Source organism: Rhagoletis zephyria, unplaced genomic scaffold, assembly GCF_001687245.7.
Source record: "Rhagoletis zephyria isolate East Lansing unplaced genomic scaffold, Rhagoletis_zephyria_1.1 Rzeph_scaffold_00153, whole genome shotgun sequence".
Classification (NCBI taxonomy): domain Eukaryota; kingdom Metazoa; phylum Arthropoda; class Insecta; order Diptera; family Tephritidae; genus Rhagoletis; species Rhagoletis zephyria.
The window spans coordinates 357,600-384,225 of NW_016157237.1; the positions used below are offsets into that span (position 1 = coordinate 357,600).

At 33.9% G+C, this 26,626-nt stretch overlaps 2 protein-coding genes across 2 annotated transcripts in view; both read left to right on the forward strand.

The window, feature by feature from the left end:
• The window catches only part of hlk (hulk), a 95,220-nt gene extending 75,426 nt beyond the window's left edge, over positions 1-19,794 (forward strand). The window contains exons 17-27 of the mRNA XM_017605306.1: positions 79-402; positions 476-664; positions 4,458-4,595; positions 7,295-7,477; positions 11,780-11,911; positions 16,017-16,173; positions 17,548-17,714; positions 17,775-17,931; positions 18,565-18,731; positions 18,804-18,986; positions 19,072-19,794. Of these exons, the coding sequence (XP_017460795.1) occupies positions 79-402; positions 476-664; positions 4,458-4,595; positions 7,295-7,477; positions 11,780-11,911; positions 16,017-16,173; positions 17,548-17,714; positions 17,775-17,931; positions 18,565-18,731; positions 18,804-18,986; positions 19,072-19,259 (1,985 nt within the window). The 3' untranslated portion in view covers positions 19,260-19,794. The remainder of the gene's footprint in view (positions 1-78; positions 403-475; positions 665-4,457; positions 4,596-7,294; positions 7,478-11,779; positions 11,912-16,016; positions 16,174-17,547; positions 17,715-17,774; positions 17,932-18,564; positions 18,732-18,803; positions 18,987-19,071) is intronic.
• Positions 19,795-23,692: 3,898 nt separating this feature from the next.
• LOC108383150 (uncharacterized) lies at positions 23,693-26,266 on the forward strand. The gene is made up of 6 exons (XM_017639532.1): positions 23,693-23,781; positions 24,020-24,186; positions 24,247-24,403; positions 25,037-25,203; positions 25,276-25,458; positions 25,544-26,266. The coding sequence occupies exons 1-6, from the start codon at positions 23,693-23,695 to the stop codon at positions 25,729-25,731; spliced, it is 951 nt and encodes a 316-aa protein (XP_017495021.1). The 3' UTR covers positions 25,732-26,266.
• Positions 26,267-26,626: the final 360 nt, after the last annotated feature.

A 26,626-nucleotide genomic window follows, 5' to 3' on the forward strand; every position in this document is an offset into this window, starting at 1 on the left:
CCTATTTCTTACTTTTTTACCAACCGAATTTAAATGCGACTTCATATTTCTTTGTTCCTGTTCCTTACTTCCTTGCAGACAAAGAAGACGATCCAGATGCGCCACGCGTCTTGCGTCACATCGAACTGATCGATGATGAAGCGCTGGAATATGGCATACACATAGTTAAAATGAATGACAAGTTGATGGCTAAGAAATATGGCTACCGCAATCCACCTGGCATAACATATTTCCGCAAGGGCAAATACATTAACTACGATGGCGATATTGATGATGAGGAAGAGGTGCTGGATTGGCTTACAAGTCCGGCGAATATGGAAATGACAGATCACATTGAGAAAGTGAATCGTAAAATGTTCGATAAAATACGCAAAGCTTCCGACTACTTGGCTGTGATTTTCTGTAAGCGCCAATGGGTTTGCTATTTATTTTATTTTATTTTTGCAAGAGCAAGCATAAATTTTCCAAATTGTAGATAGTGACGAATGCAAGCAGTGTCCTCGTGTGCTTGCCGAAGTGGAGCATATCGACGATGAAGCGGATAAGGCGGGTATCGATTTTGTTAAGATCGATGACAAGCAAATGGCAAAAGAGTTTGGCGTTTTCGCGCTACCTGCAATTGTGTTCTTTAAGCCAACATCGAAGGAACCAGTTATCTACGCCGGTAAGTAATGCAATGTAAATAAAAACCTTTTCTTCGGGTATTTTTTTGGATATTAAGCGGACCATTTAAGGAAGTTGACGCCTATTAAGTGGTAATATTCGCCTACCATGCCTTTCTGCGCCCTTACGAAAAGCTTAGTTCTGCGTCTAACTACACATTTTTTCTAGCTTCTGCCTAATCTCAGCTTCCGCAGGATCCAAGTTGATCAACTGAAGATTTTTAGTTTTTAGTTTTTAAATTTTTGAAAAGTCATATAGTAGCGTACCCGTACACTTTTATTATGTAAATCATATCGAGTATTGTTTAACCTTTCCGAAGTAGTTGTCATGCGGTCATAACGGTTTCAAGACCCGAATGGTAATCTTAATTAGAATATACAAGGCACCCTATTTCAAGCAACACCCTTTGAACGGGCGTTTAAGTATTTATTAAGTAAGACATCACTGTGTTAAACACTTGCAGATAGGTTATAGATTTAAAAAACCGTATGTGCATACGGTTGCAAGATCCATATTATTCTAGTAGCTGCGCTAAATATGGCTACACCCTGGGCTAGAAATAAAAACACTGCAGGTAAATAATAATGCTCAACGTTATAACTTTTTGATAAATTTTTGTTAACATTTTTTACAATATAATTTTTAGAAAGTTATATTTTTCTTTTTTTAATTATATTTTTTTTTTGTTTAAGATTTAATTATTTGAAACAATTGTTTGACTTCATTTAATGTCAAAACGTAATTTATTTTTTTTTTTTAATAACCTTTTTTTTCTGTTTTTAATTTTTAGAATGCATTGTTTGTAAAAAAAATATTTTTTTACTCATTTCATTTTTAGAGACTTATTTTATTTTGTTTAGAATTTGTGGTTTCATTTAATTTTAAATTTCATTTAATTTTTAGGACTTCATTTATTTCATATTTTTTTAATTTTTTTTTTGTGGTAATACTTAAGTTTGTATACCCGAGCGCACTTGTGCACAAGGGTATTATAACTTTGTTCACATCACGTCACAAAACGAATCAAGATAGATATGGCAAATAATTGCTTCTTTTCGCTTGCCTTGTATTACCTTGAAGTTAATACAAAAACTATTCGACAAAATAATCAGTGATTGGCTATCTAAATGAAAATAGACTCGGCAGCATTTTTTTAAGTAATGTAACAGTCTAAAATATCAAAAAGTTTTTTGGCGCGGAATCTACCGGGAAAAAAATGGAAAAATTTGGTTTTCTTCGAGCATTGACGGCCGTGTTTCACAATAAAAAAATCAGTTTCCTATTATGCTCTTCATTATCCATTTGTTTTAAGTGGAAAATTATTTGTAACTTAAGAGTCTTTTTTACTAATTGAATTTTCAGGTAAAATTAACTTTTATTAAATTAGAGATAGGGCTCATCTTGAAAGCAACATTGTAAGCTATTCATCGTGCTATTGGCCCATAGCTAAAATTTATATTCTTTCTAACTCAAAAAGGTCCAGAAAAAAACTCAATAAGAAGCTAAAATAATGAGATTTTCTGATTAAATAACAAAAATCTACTGAAATTATTTCAAGCATTTTTTAGTACTATTATTATGCTTCAAAATGCACTTGCGAATGGTGCTATAAGATTTTTTCTTCAAGAGTTGCGGCCACTTGAACTGCCGTGTTCTCGAATCTAGCATCGCCAAACCAAGCATATCGTCGTTTAAAGTAAAAAAACCGCGTATCGTCATTCTGCAAACCCGCGTAACTGACATTTGCTGCCAAAAATTGGATTTGCTCACACAAGGTTTTGGTTCAATCCTTATCCATTCATCCTGAAATATACTAGCCAGAAATGCGATTTCTTTATAAAAAAAGAGAACCATTTTGAAATATGAGTGTTTTTACTCTCTAGAAAATAATTTATGCAACCTTACATACGCGGTTTTGCATTTTGTTGATACGCGGTTTTGTACTTTAAACGACGATATGCTTTCTAACTCGTTTTGTCATCTTCCAATGACCATAGTTTCTGAAGAAAAAATTGTAAAGCATCACTCGAAGGCGCGTTTGAAGGATAAGAATATTAGTAAATGGCATAGAGCAAATAAAAGTGTTCACTAAAGCCGTTTTTCGTGTACTTAACCGCGAAAAATCTCAATATCTTGGCGCATTTGTAAGCTCGTGCTCGAGTTCTACGCAGGAAATTGCTTCTGAAACGACCTATAGCTGCACAGCAACAGACACTTTCAAATCTGTATTCATAATTATCACGTTTTTAATTTCTATGGATTTCATACATCGCAAGCCTACTAAATTCATGGCACTTATTGCATAAAACTGACCACAAGTCATTTAAAAACCTAATTATAATTTACACGTATGTATATCGCACAGGTAACGGAACAGTCTTTTTCTGTAAATAATAACTTTGAAATTAAATTATGAATTCAATAAATACGTAGTTCTTGAGGGTGGCCTTAAGCTAAGAAACTGTGTACCAATTTTTGAAAACAATTAGGGGATTCACAAGACGTGTTAACCGTCGTAAAATCTTAAGCTTAACACTTGTTTATGTAAAATAGCGGTTAAAATGGTTGGGGGGTTGGCTAATTATATATTCTTTATCAGTTTAAAAGAATTTCGGTTTAGTTAGAAATCCCCTAAAACCATTTTAATTAAAAAAGATGTTAACCTTAAGATTTTACGACGGTTAACACGTCTTGTGAATCCCCTAATTGTATGTGTAAGGAGAGCAGACTTTTTCGATAATACAAAGGAGCTTTAAAAAGTACTTCCAAAAATTTTAATGTAATTTAAACATTCGTAACTAGTAAACAACAGGATATTTTAAGTATATATTAAATATTGCCACATTCTTATGATTTCAGATGCAAGAAGAAAAACTATACTAATGTTGTATTCTAGCGAGTTTCAGCGGTATTTAAAAAGTACTATGAGCCAAAATGTTCGTGTTTTGGACCATACGATCATTTTCTTTAATTTATAGAGTTAGAAACAATCAGCACTAATCGGAATATATATTTATAATAAAAGCCTATAACGAAGGAGCAATTACATTGTAAAAAAAAATAATAATAACAAGTTATGGTTCCGGTATTTAGGGCCCCTTAAGAAGCTCGGGTTATAATTATTTTCTTAGCCACCTGATACGCGGTATTGCACGCCATGCGACGATAAAGCTCGTAATGTCTAAAAATCTAACGTATTTCAACGTTTACAGTTGCTGTGCCCTAACTATCCCTCACATATCACTGAACCCTGTTTTATATGTCTTCACGGTGGTATAACAGATTTCCAATCCAATGATTTTTGCCGAAATTGCAAGGATGAGAAAGAAGTGGAGAGTGTTGAACACTATCTCTGCACAGTCCTAATTTAGTTGAAGTGCGGTCATATCATTAAATGCTTAGCAGCTTGTTAAATGGTTTTTAAAAGGCGTAATTTCTAAACTACAGGCAGGGGGGGTTGCCACCTGTTTAAATGATGAAACATGGGTGTCGGATTTAATTTAATATTTTTAAGAGGGTTGCCACCTGTTCAAAAAATCAAATTCAACTTACGTTAAGCGAATTAGATAATGAAAATGTTGTATTACAATATAGGTGTCGGACGAATTTAAGAATATTTTTGTTGGAAAATATTTTGAAGACGGTTAACAAAAATTGATTGTGAAAATCTTTTTTGTTTTTGACTGAATCCTAAGTACATATGTGAGTTTTATCGAAACACCTACTGTTTATGCAAAAATTAAACGTACTATCTATATTTGGGTACATAAATCTTTTTCTGCTCTAAATTTCAGGTGATCTTTATGAAGAAGAACAAATTCTTGCTTGGTTACTAACGCAAAAGGACCCAAGCGGGGATGTTATCGAAGATCTTGAAGGCGAGAGACTGGTTCAATTGATCGAAGAGTCTGGTTCGATTGCGGTATATTTTTGTAAGTAAACAACGTATTATAAAATAGTGTATGTACTGCTTTTAAAAGCAATATGCTGCAATCGGTTTGGTGACATTAATGTGCAATGTTGCAAGAATTATGAAAGTTTTTTTGAGAAAGGAAATAGTTTTGCAGGAATATGAGGCGTTTTGAAGCCCAGAATTTATAAATGCTTCGGAACTTTATGCTTTAAAGAAAATTTCCAGCGCTTGCTAAAAATGTTTGTAGTCCTTAATTATATTCGAAAGTTATTTTTAAATTGGTAGAATTCCCAGATAAATTATTCGAACAGTTAAGAAAAGTAAGGCAAACATGAATTAATAGGTTTTTCATGTCAAATAAATTAATGCGTATATTTATTTAGTACTTTTCAATCAATGAACTTAGTCCAGAGTCCTCTAGGCAACTTGCCGCATTCAATGTTACACTTTTGCGCAAAAAGGTTGCAGCTTTAAAATATAACCGATGATATAACTGAGTAGTCAATTTAAGAATTTATAATTTTAACATTAATTTTATAGCTAAAAGATTTGTAATTAACCATTTATTTGAAACTAATTATTCTGATCTCTTCAAGTAGTTGCAGTTCATTGGCGACAAAGAACTTCTCGTCTGTAACTAACCATAGACTAAGACAATAATTTTTCTCATTCTTATTTACTTTTTATATTTAATTGTGTTTTCAAATCTCAATTCTTTTCAATTGCCACTTAATTAAAAACACAAAAACAAACAACAAACAATAATGTTGTTAAACGAAATCAACTTTTAATTCTACACCTTCAATTCTGCACAAAAACAACCTCTTCCAACCAAAACAAAAAAATAAAAAAAATTAATTGTTTGTGTCCACGAATAAAAAAAAAAAAAAAACAAACGAAAAAATATCAAACCTTCACTGCACATAGGGAATAAGACACAGTGCGACATTTGTACTTCGAAGGCAGCGCGCAAGGCACGTCTGAAGAAGGAGCGCGAAGCGCAGCAACAGGACGGCGGTGCCGGAGCAGCGGCATCATTTGGCGCTGAAGGAGAAGCTGCTGTGGCCGAAGCAGAAGCGGCTGCGGCGGCGGCAACTGAGTCCACAAAAACATCCTTCTCAGCTGGCGGTAAACACGACGATGGTAGTGACAAAGAGTAGCATAGCAAAGATAGAGTTAGACCCACCCCATAAACCCTCAACTTTGTTCAAAAAAAAAATATCGTTTTTGATTATATACCCTTGATTTTTGTAAATGAGTTAAACGGTTTTATAGATTTAAGTTTTGAATTCACAAACCTACTACTTAAAGTTTGGACATACATATATGTACGGTGAGCATATTTATGAGAGCCGAATACGGGACAAAAAAAAATTTTGCAAATTTGTTCCAAAACAGCTTACAGATCTTAAGGCCTTCTTCAAAGATCCTTGATGTATTAGTAAACAGTATCCTTATAGTAACATAACGAATTTATAGGATAATTTTCTCGAGATTTTTACCCCGTAAAAGTTGCTAAAAAAATTCATTAAATTTTAGTATAATGAAGTGCAATTTTTATTTGCTAAGGCATACCAACAATTTTTGACAATTTTTTTTTTTGTTGATGGTGTTACGCATTTTTTTCATACAAAATAAGTATGTTCGACCATTTTTAACCGACTTCCGAAAAAGGAGGAGGTTATCAGTTCGTCGGAATACTTTTTTTTGTGTGGTCCAGAACCGATTTCGAAAATTGGAGCGACGAACTGATAACCTCCTCCTTTTTGGTAAGTCGGTTAATAAATAATAAACATTAAATAAACTAACTAAAAATAGTCAAAACTTACTAAAATGTCGAGTCATAATTTCTATTTTAGTCACTGTATGTATTCCTCGATTAGAATCACAGGAGAAAATTAGTATCATATATTTACCAACATCACTTAAAACTCGTTCATAGACATGTCATTTTAATGAGCTGTTAAGGCGTCGAAACACCGAATACGGGACAAACACAAGACATTAAAAGAAATACAGAACATTTGGCGTCCCGTATAAAATAAATAAATTACCAGGACAATGGGTTAAAAAAGAGGACTGTCCCGTATAATAGAGGACAGATGGTCACCGTACATATACATATGCCACCCTAAAAAGCAACAAAAAAAAAGAACCAAAAAACCAACAGCAGTACACCACAGATGCCCTACAACCGACAGCATTTCCAACATTTTCCGCCTACAACCAAAGAAAAAATTTGTGTCTCCACTTAATTGCGAACTTGAGTTCTATGAAGTGCTGAAGTGGATATTCACTTAAAATTGTAACAGTCACGAGAGTCTCGAAACTTTGACTAAACCTGTGAAAAAGTTTCGCATGTAGTAGAATATTTTTTCTAAAGCTGTGTGCCTAAGAAATTTGAAATTTTTCTGGTATATATTATTTCTTTTCACTTCAACGCTTCATACAGCGCAAATTGATCGCCCAATTGATTATCTCCAAAGTATATTTTTGATGGAGATTTTTCGCACCACAAAAAAAAGAAAAAAACTCTTCTTGTAGAAACTGATCTTTTTTACCTTTGTTTGAAACCAGTAGTTCTTTGTGTTAACTTTCTTGCTTTTTCTAACATTTCAGTGACCGACCTACTATCCGCTTTTTTAACTTGTTTGCATGCACACTTTTGGATTCCAATATTTTTCGTATTTATTCACACACATCTCTTCTTTATATTAGATGCCGACGGTTGTGAGCAGTGCACCAAAGTGCTGGAAGAACTGGAGAACATTGACGACGATTGTGATAAGCATGGCATAACGTTCGTAAAGACTCGTGATTTTTCGGTTGCCGATGGTTATGGCGTACATGAGTATCCAGCGCTCGTCTATTTCGAAGGCGGTATTCCGAATGTTTTTGAAGGTACATAATAGAATTTCACTTACATACATGTACATATGTATATGAGGCATTCTTCGTCAACTGAAGACCCAGTCTCTCCGAAATTGATTCAGGTAAAAAAATCGGTAATATTGTCGAAAATTTGGTAAAAGTGTTTACTTTTAAACATGATTCATCATGCTTTTAAGTGATGGGTGACGTTTTTGACAAAGGCTAGTTTTTCAAAAATTATTAGATTCACGATCATGAATTTTAAGATTTCAAAATGACAGATCGAACATCGTAAATAAATGTTTGATAATGTATCACCCTCTCTACAAAATTCGTTTGGATTTTGAATGTATTTTGAGAGTTCTAATGTATCGCAGTCATGCTTTTTGACAGAGTCTTTTAACTAAAAGCAGCTTTTTTGTGTTCGCAAGCGTCCGGCTATCGGTATTCTTCAAAAACTAAACGTAGTGCTCAATCTTTGAGAAGATGGGAATGTTGATCTCCTCTCAAAAAGCAAAGTTATCGATTCCCCCAGGGGTGCTCAAAGCAGCTCCCCCTTTATCGATAATTTTTTTATTCCATGGACAGTAGTTTCCACTTTCTTAACAATATCTTAAATGTGGACCGTTTATAGGGTATACAATCATCTAGCTCTACTTGAAGACACCGACAATAATTGGACTAGAGCGGTGGTCTGCGAATTATCTGTGTGTTTGGCACTCATCGGCAGCGTTGCCAGGTTGACGTTTTTAACGTCATTTGGACGTTTTTTGTACCCTGTTGACGTTTGGACGTTTTTTGTGTAAGAAATGACGTTTTTTAACTTTCAAGTAATTTTTCTTTGTTACTAAATCTTATAAGTAGAACTGATTTTGAATTATTTTCTTAATAAATCTTTACAATCTTTGTGTTTTGCTGCAGCTGCTTCCTCTAAAGGTTTTTTTTTTTTGGATTCTTGGACTAAGGATCACTTGTTCAAAGGCTGGTTGTGTAAACACTTGAGGTTACGAGGCTTGCTGTAATGATGCAATTGCACATTAAAAGCCAAATCAGGTAGAGCCGATCTATTGTAGCAGGCACGTACGCAAAAGCATCAAAAAAGCTGTGCAGCATAAAACGTCAGAAAAAAGTAGGCGACTTTTTTAAGACTTCATTGAAAATGTACTGAATGCAAAAAAAAAATTAAATATTAGGTCCATTCAATAACTTTTCCACTAAGTACTTGCAGCGAGAGCGTAAAAGAAAAATAGAGAGTAAAATTGAGAGCAAGAGAAGATTTTCAGAAAAAGTTATTGAACGCAAAACTAGTAAAAACTTGCAACTTAAGCCATTTTGACACTTTCTGACGGTTTAGTGTTGGCGCGCAATTTTCTTTTTAATTGGGAATAGTTCCCATCGTCATAAAAGTAAAAAAATATACAATAGATTTAAATTTTTTATCCATATTTTCATTTCACTAATTATGTTTCATCAAATCATCCTCTTAAACAGTTTGCTCACATTTGAATTTGAAACATAACCTTACTTTTGGACTCCTGCAAATTCCTGCTAGCTAGCTTCGCTCTCTCTTGCAAATATTTTGGGCTATTGAATGCATTTCCAATAAAAACTTGCAAGTACTAGTAACAATTCGTAACAATTTTTTGATATTGAATGGACCTATTGCGATGCTCCTTCTTAGCAGAACGTAATTTAGCATTTTCGACAATCAAGCCCCTAACCAAATTTGTACAAGAAAAAAAAAATTAAAAATCGACGCGATTATTTAGCCCCTTTAAACTTGCACATTATTGCCCTGAAATTTAATGGGCTAAAAAATCAGAATAGAAAGTTGAATATCTAGCTGAAAATTTGCAGATTGTTTATAATTTTTGCACAGTTTTTGTGGATTTATATTTTGTTTGTTAATGAGCTTGGCTTTTATGGAAAAATAATAAACATTAAATAAACGAAAGAGAAACAGCCAAAATCGATCAAAATGTTGATGACTTAATCAGCTGATCACAAGTGTATGTATAAAATGATTGTTATATTAACGATCTCATNATTTTTTTAATATTTCGAGTTCCGAAAAAATTAACTGAACTCTCAAGAAAAACGAAAAATTCATATAAAACGACGGACGAGAAATGGAAAAGAAATTTTCTTCTACCAAATTTTCATAAATCAGTTTGCAGCTCTCAAGAAAAAAATGCTCGTATATTTATTTCCTCATGAAAATTTACAGCAAAAGCAAAGCGCCTTTTTAAGGAACAGAAATTATAATAAATATTTCTTGTAATTTCGTTGAGAGCTGGATTCTTAGCTTTAAGATACAGTTTGTATTTGAGGTTATTAGCTTTAGGGGGGGTTTGAACCCCAAAACCCACCCCTTGTGTGCGCTAATGCTTACGTACATATCGAGCCCTAACCGCCAAAATAACGTAAGCGACATTTTTTCAAAATTTTACATTATTTTATTTTATAGGAATATTTCTGCATCAAAAAGAAAATTTTTAAAAAAGTGTCGCTTAAGTCATTTTGGCGGTTAGGGCTCGACATGTACCTTTGTATAAGTTAGCACCCAACAATAATTCCAGAGCAGTTAGCACCCAGCAATAATTCCAACAACAACAATCATAACCAAAGCTTACCATAACAACAGCACTAGATAAGCCAGACGCTGAATCAGCAAGTGAACACCCAGCTGAAGTCGTTCTCACAGCAATGTGAAACTCGACTCTAAGAATTGCATGAATGAAAGGCGAGCATACCAGTAAATGGCAAATGCCAAGTCAACATTTTCACGGGCAGCAGTGCTGGCGATTAGGGAAGTAGAGGCAGGCATTTAGGTGCAGTCACCGACAAATTGTAATTAGTCGTAGTAACTCATCAAACCGATTTGGTTGCCTTGACTTGTGTCAAGAAAATAAAAAGTAAAACAAGTAAAAATGCGTTTACGTTACTTATACAATAAAAGTTTAAATAAGAACATACAATCATTTGAAAAAGACGTTTTTGGGTAGGAAATGACGTTTTTTCAGACCAAGAGGGACGTTTTCTCATGCCGAAGACCTGGCAACACTGCTCATCGGTTACATTTTCGCATCAAACCTCAAAGACAAGTAGTACAAGAAAGGGAGTTGAAGGGTAGTATCCTCTGCTCCCTAATTTTTAATTTCTATTTATTGCAGTTCCAGGGGGTGTTTCCTTGATCACATTCGACGTTGACGTTGATCTTAGTGCCAAGAATTGACATTGATGCAGAATGTTTCTATCAGACCTTACGAGCTGCGTCATTACATATGGGCTCCATATATCACCCCATTTACATTCTCAGAGTTAAAGCTCAATACAGAGCCACTACAAGGGCCTTAAATCGTTGACGGCCAGCTCTTAGGCCAAAGGCGAACATTGTAGAAAACAATAAACATTCATACCGACCTGTCTGAAGTTGTTCTGAGCCACCGCCGAAGTCTATCGTAACACTTAAGAATTTCAAATTCCGTCTGTATACCAATGAGACCTTCGTACTCCCAGTTAATAATGTATTATAATGCCGAAGGAGCTGTTTCGCAAGGGTTTCTGAATGACCCCAGCAAACACTTGCTTGAAGCTAAGTCACATATCAGACGCCTTCGCATGGATCTTAGTGACCAGTATTATCAACGTTTACCTTATCCGCGATAGCAAATTTCTTTCTTATGGGCCTTCAAAATATTCATGTTTATTCTTAGTCCTGTGAATACCATCAACAAATTAAACAGACCACCTATCGTTCCGACAATAGTCGCGTCTACGTAACTGTGGTACAATAAAGACAACCACCTGTCGTGGACAAAGATCTTGGGTTACCTCGGGAGACGTATGATTGCTCTTGCTCAACTGCTTTTTGGATACTATAATAGATTAAGCTCTTAATAAATCAAAATCGCACTCAACATATCCGACGTATGTTCAATATGCGAAGAACCCCTGCACAATGCTATACACCCCTTCACATGCCCATTCAAAGAAACTCCTTCTTGCTTTGGTCAAACCCATGGAAACAACTTTTTTCCTTAGCCCATCATTAGATGAACTTGATGTAAAATAAGAATGGGTTCATTGATCCAGGCAGAGTTACTGATCTATTTTCTATATGTAGAAAGGGTTTTCTACAACAACAAAAACATTATAACTACCATACAACAAGAGTTTTCGTTCCTAAATACTATACAACAAATCACCCGCACCTGTTCGTAACTATCGAGCTTAAAACATAGAAACGTTATTGTGTGTAGATCAACGGCTAAAGAACTTATCGGGAGGCAATTTTAATATATATATTTTGTAAATATTTAACTTCCTTAGGTGAATTGAACGAAGAGGAGGAAGTCTTACAATGGCTGATCACGCAAAAGACTGAGGATCGTATTGAGTTAATCACTCGTCAGATGCTGGAAACCATGGTTGAGGAAACACAATATTTGGCTGTTTACTTCTGTAAGTCTTTATGAAATAGCTAGTAAAATCTTTGTGCTCAAAAAATTGTTGTTTTCTTTTTTATTATATTTTTGTTTGTTTATGGGATTCTAATAATTTTACTTTACATATCGATGGCTGAGTGGAAGATCGACCTATCTCGGCAGCCAGTTCGAAAACATTTTATCTCAAAAAACTTTTCAAGAACGCCCTATTTCAGAAATCGTTTCAAAAAAGCCCTATCTCAGCTGCCGATTCAAAAACACCCTATATCAGCATATTTTCTATACATTTTGAAGTGAGTTAGGGCGTTTTTGAACCGAAGTTTGAGATAGGGTGTTTTTCAATTAAATTCTGAAATAGGGCGTTCTTGAAAAGTTTTTTGAGATAGAGCGTTTTCGAACTGGTTGCCGAGATAGGTCGATCTTCCACTCAGCCATCGATATATTGTATATTTTTGTTGATCATGAACTACCAAACTATCCCACACCAACAACACTGCCAATCCAATAATTTGCATTCATACAAATGAAATGAAAAACAATAAATAAATATATAAATCAAATAAACGACTACACAATCCAATCCACCATAAATGTACCACAAATACCAAAAAAAAAAAAAACAAAAACCAAAAACAAAAATCCCCAGTACCTTCCGATCGCAATGGAAAACAACCTGCTTACTGCCGCATTTTTTGTTCACCCGCCTCTTTAAATGGAAGCATGAACAACAACACGAAACACGCATCCCAGCAATTCATAAAGAATTACATTTCACGCAAAAGAAAACGTATCCAAAATCAAGGTATTCAAAAAAAAAAAAATCAACATAACCTACAATACTTGTACATAATCAATTAATAAACGTACATAAACTCACGCATAGCTATCACGTACTAAAGAACGAATTCAAACGAAAAATATATACATATGCAAAACTTAACTGACTTGCACCCTGTATTGTTTTAAAGATGTTGCTACTTATTGCATTTGCGAAACTAATTAGCTGCTACTCGTTAGTTTTGTTTCGATACGAGTAAATAATAAAAAAAAATTATATAATCGGCTTTTTATGAATTGCACACGCGGGCCGATGTTTTGAGAGTCGATATTGCCTCTCTTGCTGTAACTAAGCCGACAAATTTTCCATACAGTATTTTTCCAAACTAAATATCAGAAAGGAAGTAATCTCAAACATTTTTATGTTCTGCAATCCAAAACCGAATAGTTATTGCATTAAGAAAAAAATTCCGTCAATACTGCTGCCCTCAGGACGACAAATGAAGCCGGAATTAGACTTAAAAATGAAACGGCTCTCGAAAAAGTACTTCTATTTACCCCCGAAATCTAAATTTTTACTTCTCACCCTACTAAACAACAATTGGGTAACCTAAAATTAGTTTGTAATTTAGTACAAATATCTAAAAGAAAGCAAAATAGTTCACCCCTAGCTTGTATTGCGAAGTTATTTAGTTGAGAATTTGAGTATAACACAATCTAGGAACGCAACGATCTTTTGCGTTTCGAAGAAGAGGCCCTAACCATTTATACTTGATAAATAAATGCTTAAAAGATCGTACTCTGAACATTCGTTCGAAATGCAGTCTGTTGTCTCGTCGATCTCCAAGACACATCCAATATTCTATCACAGGGGACAAACTAATCCGACGCATGAGAGAACGAATTCGATTGGTCGATTAGATAATCAGCGAAACGGTTAGGTTAGATTAGATAAGAAGAGCTTGTATGGAGAGTACCATACTCAGGCCCAAGCACATATGTAGTTGCCAATTATTATTACTCTCTGTGGAGAAAAAGTATTTTACAAAAAGAAAATGAAGAATAATCATGGCATTGACCGGCTGAGGCACTTTCCATCTCAAATAAAATTTAAGGTGAATCCTCTCTTATATCTACGCCAGACTCGTGAAGAAGCGTGACATTGACTTATTCGCAAAGGCTACGGTAAATTCATCAATTTTCATCATACTTTTTATTCCTGTCCGGTTGTATAGGCGATTACAGGAAATATCGTGTCGCGTTGTCAACACTGTGTCATATTAACTTGACTCTTTGCTGGAGTCCCTGTCATAGCAATATCGAAAGAAACGAGGGTCCCGGCATTTCCGTACAATCCCCCATTTCACTCCAATGTTTTATATTGGTTTCGAAACCCTTAGCTATTGGCAGAGGTAGTGGATTTCTGGTTGGAAACGTGGCATTCAGCTGAAAATCTCTGAGTACAGACTGCCTCTGGTTCTTTTCTCCATCCGTGTATCATCAATGCAGATTAATATACCATCACCTGCTACGGAAAGACCTACATCGCATTAATCTCTGGCCGGTAATCGCATAGATACTCTTAAATTGGTGAAACAAAATGGCATAATGCAGCGGTGCTAGCTTCGAAGTTAACTTTAATATTTTTTTTTTTTTTCAATAACACGGTTTCTTACTTTTTCACCCAATATTGCCACGGGTACACAGATATTTTGTTACCAAACGTCGGCTAGCATAAAGGCTGGTTTTCCCTAGGTCAAAATAAATGGCATTTGTCATCAAATAAGTGCGGTTAGTCGTTTTTAACTGATTTATATAAGAATATGTCTCCAGTCGTTTACATCTGATAGAAAGTCAATTGGCCTACAGTTCGTCGGATGATTATTGTGTATTTACATAGATCCGGTTGCAGATTCACTCAAGATAATTATTATTGTGAAGCCCATATATTTAAGCTGGAACTTTTGAGAATCCGAAATCCGTAATATCAATAAATATCGTCCGACACGATTTTTCACCCATGAAAAAAATAAAGCATTTTCAGAAATTAGAGACATAACCAAACCACCCGTACTTCGCCGTTTTTCTACATCAAGTCATTTACTGTTTTTAAGGGGAAAAACCACCCTTAACAACCCCTTTGCTGAATTGGTCAAAAGAATATTACCTTGTGATTTTTTCAACTTTATTAGACTTCGTATCGAAGAGTTTTTGAGGTCGGTGATTACAAATCTGCAGTCAGTTCCTAACAATGGCGGATGGATGTTTTTTTTTTTTAATTATCAGATTTGTATGAAATTTGACATCTCAAAAATTGAAAATGTCGGATCAAATAAAGATGATTAATCATGACATAGTACTTCTTACATAAATTATGTAGAGAAGATCTTCCTCTACAATTTACTAGTATTTTTTATCTTTTTGATTAATGCATATGATTTGACGGCGTCAGAGTTTGAATCGACGGATGTATACCCTAATAATTATCTGGTGTTCATTTGCATTAGTTGGACGTCTTAAAAACTTTTGGAGAACTTTAAAAAGGGCCAAAAATATTCATTGGTTTGAAATATTTATGTATGTGACTCCGAAGTAGCCTAACATAGTGAAAACTTTAGCTCCAAGCTTTTTAGACGGGTACAATTAAAATTAAATGTCAGTGGTTTACCCTCCATTTCTTATATTTAGTTTGGAAATGAATACCTTAATTTTTGGCGTTTTCTTTTTCTTTCACATTCTTGTAACTCAAATTGCTAACTTTTTATGCTTTCTGACTATTACTAAAAATAACTAATGGAAGTAATGGTCGAAACTAATAATTATTTTTAATAAATAGCTGAAAATGAAATGAAACAGTCGTCACCGAATAATCAATAATATTGTTTAATCAAATAACGAATATTGAGTTTCCAATTTACATTGCTGAAGTATTGAAATGCATAAATTACTAACAAGAAAATTTGATCAATATCTAATTATTCACTAATCTTAAGTAAATTATTTGTAAAAAAAACATGTAGTTATACGCAGACTAGCGGAAATATTTCTGTGGCATTTTGATAAAGCAACTTGACTCGAGTTAGGCCATTTTCTTTTTATTTGGGTTACCAAATAATATTTCAACGATTAACTAATAGGAGCTTATATATATGTAAATATAAAATTTTTGAAGGGAAACTCTTTCTTTTTTAATCCAAAGCCAAACTTTCTAAAGTCACTTAAGTTGTTTTATTAAAATGCAACAGATTTATGTACATATGTATTTTTTACCTACTTCCAGAGACATTGAACTTTTCAATTTATTCTTCTAACAATCTGTATGTATTTATGTTTTCTCTATTTAGACAAAATCAACTGTAACATTTGTGACCAAATTCTTGAGGGCCTGGAACTGATCGATGATGAATGTGATGTCTTTGGCATTCATATGGTTAAAATACAGGATCCACAATTGGCGAAACGTTATTCGATCAAGACATTCCCAGCACTTGTGTATTTCCGGTAAAGTAAATAACAGAAATTTACAATATAACCCAATTAATTCGTCACCAGAAATTACAATTTTGTTTTTTTTTTTTTTTGGATTCGGGGTCGGGAATTAGCCATGGCTCGGGCAATTGGAACACTAATTTGTTTACTGATTTATTGATTAAAAAATAGCTAAGGGTTGAAAAAGAGCCATAACCAGGGTTGCCACTTAGGTAAATTGATACCGAAATTCGGAGAACAAATTAGGGTTGGTAAAAAGGTAAATTTATTCTCATTTTAGTAGATTTTTGTAGGAAAAAAATAATACAAAATTTCGTTCCAGCTTTGTTTTTCGTAGCTATCTTTATATTATAAATTTAATTTTTGAACGCTTTAATACACACTTGTTATATGCATACATACATATAAGTGTATATCGATTAAAGGCGAACATATCGTGCTCCATTTAAAATCCATTTATTGATATCCTGGGCAGCCTTTAATTGTCTAAATATATTAAATGATTCCCTAAACAAATACGTACTATGATTGCTGGCGAAAAAAAGTCAACGCCATTTTTATCAATGAAAATTGTTCAATGAAAAACAAAACTCAAAAAACAGCGGCAAAAAAATTATAAAAAAATACTAAAATTCCATGGGCAATAAAACTCCATATCTTAAATTGTTCTAAAAATTCAGAGTATTGAATTTTGCTGAATGTTGTATCGTTTATTTTATTGTTTTTTTTTTTAAATAAAAATAAAAAAATACAAAAAAACTTTTTTTTACTCGAAAAACGTTATGAATATGTGATCTCAAATACCATATCATTAGTTAAACAAAAAGTTATTTAAAAACAATTTTAATTTTTATGGAAATAACTAAAAAATAGAACAAAACAATAGTTTTTTTTTTTTAAATAGCTAAAACAAGTTATTGGTAGATATTTTCTAGATTTGGTAAATTTTTCAAAAGTGGATGGTAATTATTTTTTTTCGTCAGTGGCAACCCCATAAAGAGAGAATGTAAGGGGATATAATATTGCACCAAAAAATTGGTGCTTAAATTTTTCTGTAGGCATATGAAGACAAGATTAATTCTTCACACAATTTCCTGAGTGATCAGAATTTACGCATCATTCTTTCGTCATATATATGATTCTGAGACCAGTCAATCAGACCTTTCGGACTATTTCGATACAAAAGTATCAAAGTTCACGTACGACCATCATATTTCAGACTCTAATATGACTCCTAATCTGGACTCGTATTGGCGTGCTCTTCTAAGAAGGGAAATATGCTCTTTTCTGACTTTTTTCCGATATTTTTGAGCGTGATATTTAAAACAATATTTTTTAGTATTCGTCATTTTATTTTTTTTTTATTTTGTGCTTCCATATATTTAGAAACGGCAATCCTTTACTTTTCGAGGGCGATCTGCAAAACGAGCAATCAGTTTTGGAATGGCTTATTGATGATGACAATCGTGAATTGGCAGATGAAATTGAAGAAGTAAATGAACGCATGCTGGAACGTTTGATGGCCGAATCCACATTATTGGTGGTGTTCTTTTGTGAGTATCGATAGCACGTGGCCAACAAAAATGATAATAACCTTTAATTTATATTTACAGATGATGAAGATTGCGCCGAGTGTGAAGAAATTCTTGAAGAACTTGAAGAAATCGATGGCGAAGCTGATATGTTTGGCATTGATTTTGTAAAAATTGCTAGCGTAGAAGCGGCTAAGAAATACGATGTTGTGAATATACCATCACTGGTCTACTTTAGGTGAGTACAATTAAATAGTTATGAGTCATCTCTACGGAATCTAGCAAATGCTGTAGTTCAGTTCAGCCTTGAGGCTTCTAATATCTATGATTTCAGATATTTTTAAGACCTTAGCTTCGAAGTACCAGCGAATATCAAAGATCTTCAAAGTCTATCAATTAATTACATACATGGTGGAGTCAATAAGCCTCAAAGTAGCTTAGAGACTGACAAGAAGGTCCAAAGCTAACCATGTGCATAGCGCTCGTAATATGAAACAAACTTGTAGCTATGTTTTTTCATTGCACTGTATACGGATAACACGTTAAGCACTGCATTAAGCGCTGGAAAGGAAGTAGTCTTGAGTGTCCCATTCATGTCACTATCCACTGATGGACTATCCTTTCCACTATATCCAGCTGCTTAACCTAAACATATCGTCAATTGTTTTATGATGGCCTCCACATTTTTGGGGTTGTTTAAGATTTTTGTATAAGCGCCTATAGGGTACTTAAAAAATTGCCTTTTTTTAGATAGTTAGTCTTAGCTAAGAGCATTTTTTAGTTCTCTATTATATCCAATGTACTTCTAAAACAATTCCGAAAAAATTCCAATTCACTTAGTAACATTAATTTTCGTCTATAACACTTTCAGAAAGCAAGTTCCTGTATTGTACGATGGCGACTTACACCAACATGACAAGGTTATTACATGGCTGACTTCGCAGGATGTTTTCGAAATTAAAAATGAAATTGAGGAAGTCAATCGTAAGATGTTGGATAAACTACTCGAAGAAAATGAATTCATAACGGTGTTCTTTTGTGAGTGACTAAACATTGCCGAACATTCAAAATAGAGATCAAACCTTTTTATAACCTCACTTTTTTGTTTAGATGAACACAATCAGCAAGATAGCATAGCCGCATTGGAAAAACTTGAAAACATTGACAGTGAAACGGATAATCTGGATATAACATTTGTGAAGATGGCCGATTCGCGCTATGCCAAGAAGTGGGGCGTTACAAAACTGCCAGCTATGGTCTATTTCCGACGAAGGTTCCCCAGCATTTATAGAGGTACATACATTTACGCATAATCTATTAGTAACACCTTATCAAATTTAATTGTCTCTGATCTACATACTATGTATGTACCTTGCAGGTGACCTTCTCTCTGAAGATGAGGTTTTGGAATGGTTGCGCAAGAATCGTTTCCGCCAACCAGAACTGAATATATTTATGTATGCGCTAATCGCATTGGCTGTTGGTTTCTTACTATACACTGCCTTCCTACTGCAATGCTTTAAACCAGCGCCACCACCACCACCGCAACATCCCAAACAGTCGTGATAAAATTCTATAATCTGGTTTAAAAGAAAATCTAGCTGCATTAATGCTGCGAATAAATCATTGCACTGGAACAAAATCACGAAACAACTACAACAAGGAATGCAAATTATCACGAATTATCATCCAATGACGACAATCGTCTAAATTAGACGTGAAACGAATTTGAGAAAAACAACAACAAAATAAAATAAAAATATGGATTACAAAGAGCCGAAAGCGAACCCATATTACCGTTTAAAAGAGAGAGAGAGACATAAAAAGCATCGATGAATGTAATTTGGGAAAAGCTATTGGTTATATGAAATTTTATAACTGTAACTGAACTATATACATATATATATATAATATTGTAACAAAGAACTCAAAACCACGAAACCGTCAAAAGCTAAACCGCCGCAACTTGAACCCAAACGGAAATGAGATTTTATTTATTTGTAAAATTAGACAAAAAAAAAAACAAAAACTTTTTTCGTTAATTAACGACGCTCGATAAAGAAAAAAACAATATAATTTATAAAACAAACTGTAACAAATCATTTAATAATATATGTACGTATCTGCTACTCTTATTTACATACATACATACATATGAGCATACATACATACCTTCGACTTAAGTCAAGTGTAATTGCGCTTGTTAACTTAATGAAATATTTTTTTTTGCTATAAAATACAAATAAAATAAAAACTTTTGGATGATAAGAGTGGAGCGGTTTTTTCGTTCATACAGAGAGATTGGCAATTGAACGTTTGAAAGTAAAACCTGGACATAGATTTTTTTTTTTTTTTATTTAAAACAAAACACAAATGGACATGAACATAAGAATTGAATATACATTTTGGGTACTAAAACATAAATTTATGATAACGAACATACATTTTTTATAATTTACAAGCTGGACAAAAATTTCGAATTTTGGACGTCTAAAAGCTGAATACGAATTTGGACAAATTTTAGAACTGTGAATTATATTTCGCTAATTAAAACCAGATACAAATCGTCGTTTAAAATACAAAACCGCTTATCAACAAAATGCCAAATTGCATATGTGAGGTTGCATAAATTATTTTCCAGAGAGTAGAAACACTCATATTTCAAAATGGTTCTCTTTTTTATAAGGCAATCGCACTTCTGGCTAGTATATTTCAGGACGAATTGCTAAGGATTGAGCCAAGAGCTTGCTTGTGAGCAAATCCAATTTTTGGCAGCAAATGTCAGTTACGCGGTTATGCAGTTAATCCTACTAAATAATAGTGAAAATAATTGCATAAACATATGTGCATTATACATATGCCTTCCGTTTTATATTTAATTATAGAAATAAATCACTAATATCACTAACAAAATATATTTTTAAATAATTTATGAAATTTTAATTTTTTTTTTAAGTATAAAACCTTTTTTTTAATTTCTTCTAAGAATATGGTAAGTAGCTTTAATTGAAAAGAAAATGTCAAAAGCACAGTTTACGTCAAATGGGAGCAATGGCAAATAAGAAGATGATCTGTCATAGCTTTGGGAAGTGAGTTTTTGTTTGCGAAAAATTGCGTATTAAATAAAGTAATTTTCTGGACGTATAAACGCAAAGTAAGCAAACAAATTTTAATGCTCAATTTGGTTTTATTTTCAAAAAAAAACTTTTGCCTACCAAAAGCTGCATAAAACCAACCAAACTGCCAAAGGAAAATGAAGCTATCAATGTTGGTCCAATTATACCAAAATGGCAACGCTGGGGGCAAATCATAAATGTACATATGTATGCAATTACTCTATAGCAAAAGGTTAGTTCTAGTAAATGTTTAATGGGCATACCTAAATACCTGTAATCGTGATTTGATAATTTTGATAAAATTTTGTGCGAGAAAGAAGGCCTTTGTACCATAGCAGAGGTTGGGTGGGGATGAACTGCCCATTAACCAAATTATGATACGTCTTTCATATCCAAAATCACGCGAATAGTCAGGAAAATATCGCACGTTCTCCTAAAAGTTTTAAAACACCGTTACATACGATACCTGTTCTAGTTCTAAAGATATTAGATTTCGTCACAAAATAAGCTCATATTTCACATTGTGGTCCGCGCTCCTATCTAGCGGAACTTTATTAACTTGCTTGCGTACGCTCTCAAAGTACTTTCAGAACTGGTTGCCTCTTCCCACATCATAATTGAGAAAGAGGGTCCACTGATTAATGCAAGACTCATCTTAGGAGACAATGAAGAGGATACGAAGTTAGTACACCCATCCACTCGCAGGGGTACAGAAAAAGGTAAAGGCCTTCACTCTACTTTCCTCATCTGGTTACTAATTGCTCTAAGACTAACCACGGATGTGAGCACGGTTGCCGTTTTGGTCCAAATGAACCAAATTTGGCCCATTTCTTTTCGTTTGGTCCATTGGTCCAATTCTTTTTAAAATGGTACATTGGACAAGCCTTTGGTTAAGTTGTTATCACCCTTTCATATTAAAGTTCTTTCTGATACTGATGTATGTATCAATTTTGCCGCTACTCGATCAATTTCCTGAATTTCGCAAATTGAGGCTGAGTGAAGGTAACTTCAAAAACTGTACCAATAAAGAACGTTTTCGAGATCGAGTAAGTTTGATTAAAAATGGATTGGGTGAAGCGGTCTTTGGAGAATTGTGTGATTTAGTTCATAACATTTTTAGTCTGCCTCACAGATCCCTAGCAGCTGAGCGTTAATATTATACAATTGTAATGCACTTTGGATGCAATATAAAAAAAAAAAAATCGTTATAAAAACTTATTATTATATTTTCTTGATAGAGAGGAATAAACTCCACTCAATTTCCCGATGTAATAAAAATTGGTAAATTTTTTACCATTTGGTCCATTTTTTGGTCCGAAAAAAAAAACAAATTGGAAATGGCAACCGTGGATGTGAGCAGGGGTGGACGGAACAAAACCTAGAAGGCTTTTTTCACTAGATTAGGCAAGTTAACTCCGTCTTTCAGGCTAAGGTGCATGCCATTCAATTACATACATATAAGTACATATGAATGTATGTCTGAGAGAGTATGCCGAAAGTAGAGCTACTAAAAAACACATCAACATGCGCATCTAGACAGCAGGGCGGCGCACTATGGACAAAAGACGAGCTTTTTTTCAAAATCGTAGATCTTCGGTTAGAAAATAGATAATGGAATTAAATTGAGATAAATGATCATATAATGTAGGAAAACTTTAGAGAAGTTGCAATAACAATAACTTCACCCTCAAAATACCGTTCAAAATGTCGCTTTCTTAATTTTCGCTCCCATTCCACAAGAAAACACTATATTTAATGCACCATTAGCATTGTCTCTGAAATATTTGTCTTTGTTTTATCTTAAGACCCAATTTTTGGGACATTGGATGCTGTACCCGAGTGGCCAGATTGGCAAAAAAGCTTCCTTTAAACTCTAATAACTCGTAAACTATCAGCTTTCACAAACAAATTTATATAACAAAAACGGTTATACTGGTCGATATCTTTACGAAAGCGCAACATTTATCCCTTTAATGCAGAGTCTGTCATATATGAAACGCTCTTTAACCCTTTAAAAGCAGAGGCAAAATGGTTCCCAATATGCTTTTGAACGTAGTTTTTTTCATGTTGACGTAAATAGTAATCGTAGAGAATTTTTCTGTAGTCAAATACTAATAAAAATATAAAATAATTTCTTCAATTAAGCCTTTTTTTTATTTTTTCCATTTATGTATGTATAAAATAATATCCGAAAACCATATGCAAACTTTATTTAAGCCTTCTAGATCATTAAGGCCGTAAAGAGGTTAATACTAAACTAAACGAATATATTGCGCCGTATGCATAGAAACTAAGCAATTGCTTTTTTTTTTATTTCATACCTTTCACTTAAGTTTATTTGAACAAATTGAGTAACGGTTCTGAAATTTTAAGAAATAGCATTTGCTAATGGCCTTAATGTAAACTCCTGCAAATTAATTGCCGTTGACAAAAAGAATGGAAAGGAAACCAAAACAGGAAATGAGGAAATACACGCCCACATGAGGCACGACACTCAAATCATGACAAATGGAACGCCTTAAGAGAATGGATGAGAACTTAATAAAATTCTTAAACACCCTGATGAAGGCTTCATTACTCAATACATGGTGGCATCATTAGCGTAGTTAGAGGAGAGGGAAATTAAAGGGGATTTTTATTCAACCCGGCGTGGAGCTATCTATGCCACTGCAATCCAACAATTGACGCTTTTACGCTAATAAATTTCTAAGTTGATTGAAAATACCTCATTTGTCAACTTAAGTATGTATTAATTTTGAAGATGATAAAAATCTTTTAACGCTCTACATATGCCTACGATGGTTGCATAAGTGATGCCTACTGAAGTCTTTCTAAATAGTCTAACAAGTATTTCCGTAAAGTGCGGTTCTCCGAATCAGTAATATGTGGACTATAGGCATTTCATTGCTACTCTTCAGCATTCCACTATCGACTGCTTATCCACAATTCAACATAAACGCCGAAACTTCTCTGTATATTAGTAAAATTATCAATAAAATTGACTTGGAACGAAATATTAACACATTTCGAATCGTAAATGCCCACGCCACAAAGCAGAGTTGTCTCTCCGATGATGACATTCGTTGGCTCAGCACTAATAACACCGTTAATTTACNTTTTTTCCGATATTTTTGAGCGTGATATTTAAAACAATATTTTTTAGTATTCGTCATTTTATTTTTTTTTTATTTTGTGCTTCCATATATTTAGAAACGGCAATCCTTTACTTTTCGAGGGCGATCTGCAAAACGAGCAATCAGTTTTGGAATGGCTTATTGATGATGACAATCGTGAATTGGCAGATGAAATTGAAGAAGTAAATGAACGCATGCTGGAACGTTTGATGGCCGAATCCACATTATTGGTGGTGTTCTTTTGTGAGTATCGATAGCACGTGGCCAACAAAAATGATAATAACCTTTAATTTATATTTACAGATGATGAAGATTGCGCCGAGTGTGAAGAAATTCTTGAAGAACTTGAAGAAATCGATGGCGAAGCTGATATGTTTGGCATTGATTTTGTAAAAATTGCTAGCGTAGAAGCGGCTAAGAAATACGATGTTGTGAATATACCATCACTGGTCTACTTTAGGTGAGTACAATTAAATAGTTATGAGTCATCTCTACGGAATCTAGCAAATGCTGTAGTTCAGTTCAGCCTTGAGGCTTCTAATATCTATGATTTCAGATATTTTTAAGACCTTAGCTTCGAAGTACCAGCGAATATCAAAGATCTTCAAAGTCTATCAATTAATTACATACATGGTGGAGTCAATAAGCCTCAAAGTAGCTTAGAGACTGACAAGAAGGTCCAAAGCTAACCATGTGCATAGCGCTCGTAATATGAAACAAACTTGTAGCTATGTTTTTTCATTGCACTGTATACGGATAACACGTTAAGCACTGCATTAAGCGCTGGAAAGGAAGTAGTCTTGAGTGTCCCATTCATGTCACTATCCACTGATGGACTATCCTTTCCACTATATCCAGCTGCTTAACCTAAACATATCGTCAATTGTTTTATGATGGCCTCCACATTTTTGGGGTTGTTTAAGATTTTTGTATAAGCGCCTATAGGGTACTTAAAAAATTGCCTTTTTTTAGATAGTTAGTCTTAGCTAAGAGCATTTTTTAGTTCTCTATTATATCCAATGTACTTCTAAAACAATTCCGAAAAAATTCCAATTCACTTAGTAACATTAATTTTCGTCTATAACACTTTCAGAAAGCAAGTTCCTGTATTGTACGATGGCGACTTACACCAACATGACAAGGTTATTACATGGCTGACTTCGCAGGATGTTTTCGAAATTAAAAATGAAATTGAGGAAGTCAATCGTAAGATGTTGGATAAACTACTCGAAGAAAATGAATTCATAACGGTGTTCTTTTGTGAGTGACTAAACATTGCCGAACATTCAAAATAGAGATCAAACCTTTTTATAACCTCACTTTTTTGTTTAGATGAACACAATCAGCAAGATAGCATAGCCGCATTGGAAAAACTTGAAAACATTGACAGTGAAACGGATAATCTGGATATAACATTTGTGAAGATGGCCGATTCGCGCTATGCCAAGAAGTGGGGCGTTACAAAACTGCCAGCTATGGTCTATTTCCGACGAAGGTTCCCCAGCATTTATAGAGGTACATACATTTACGCATAATCTATTAGTAACACCTTATCAAATTTAATTGTCTCTGATCTACATACTATGTATGTACCTTGCAGGTGACCTTCTCTCTGAAGATGAGGTTTTGGAATGGTTGCGCAAGAATCGTTTCCGCCAACCAGAACTGAATATATTTATGTATGCGCTAATCGCATTGGCTGTTGGTTTCTTACTATACACTGCCTTCCTACTGCAATGCTTTAAACCAGCGCCACCACCACCACCGCAACATCCCAAACAGTCGTGATAAAATTCTATAATCTGGTTTAAAAGAAAATCTAGCTGCATTAATGCTGCGAATAAATCATTGCACTGGAACAAAATCACGAAACAACTACAACAAGGAATGCAAATTATCACGAATTATCATCCAATGACGACAATCGTCTAAATTAGACGTGAAACGAATTTGAGAAAAACAACAACAAAATAAAATAAAAATATGGATTACAAAGAGCCGAAAGCGAACCCATATTACCGTTTAAAAGAGAGAGAGAGACATAAAAAGCATCGATGAATGTAATTTGGGAAAAGCTATTGGTTATATGAAATTTTATAACTGTAACTGAACTATATACATATATATATATAATATTGTAACAAAGAACTCAAAACCACGAAACCGTCAAAAGCTAAACCGCCGCAACTTGAACCCAAACGGAAATGAGATTTTATTTATTTGTAAAATTAGACAAAAAAAAAAACAAAAACTTTTTTCGTTAATTAACGACGCTCGATAAAGAAAAAAACAATATAATTTATAAAACAAACTGTAACAAATCATTTAATAATATATGTACGTATCTGCTACTCTTATTTACATACATACATACATATGAGCATACATACATACCTTCGACTTAAGTCAAGTGTAATTGCGCTTGTTAACTTAATGAAATATTTTTTTTTGCTATAAAATACAAATAAAATAAAAACTTTTGGATGATAAGAGTGGAGCGGTTTTTTCGTTCATACAGAGAGATTGGCAATTGAACGTTTGAAAGTAAAACCTGGACATAGATTTTTTTTTTTTTTTATTTAAAACAAAACACAAATGGACATGAACATAAGAATTGAATATACATTTTGGGTACTAAAACATAAATTTATGATAACGAACATACATTTTTTATAATTTACAA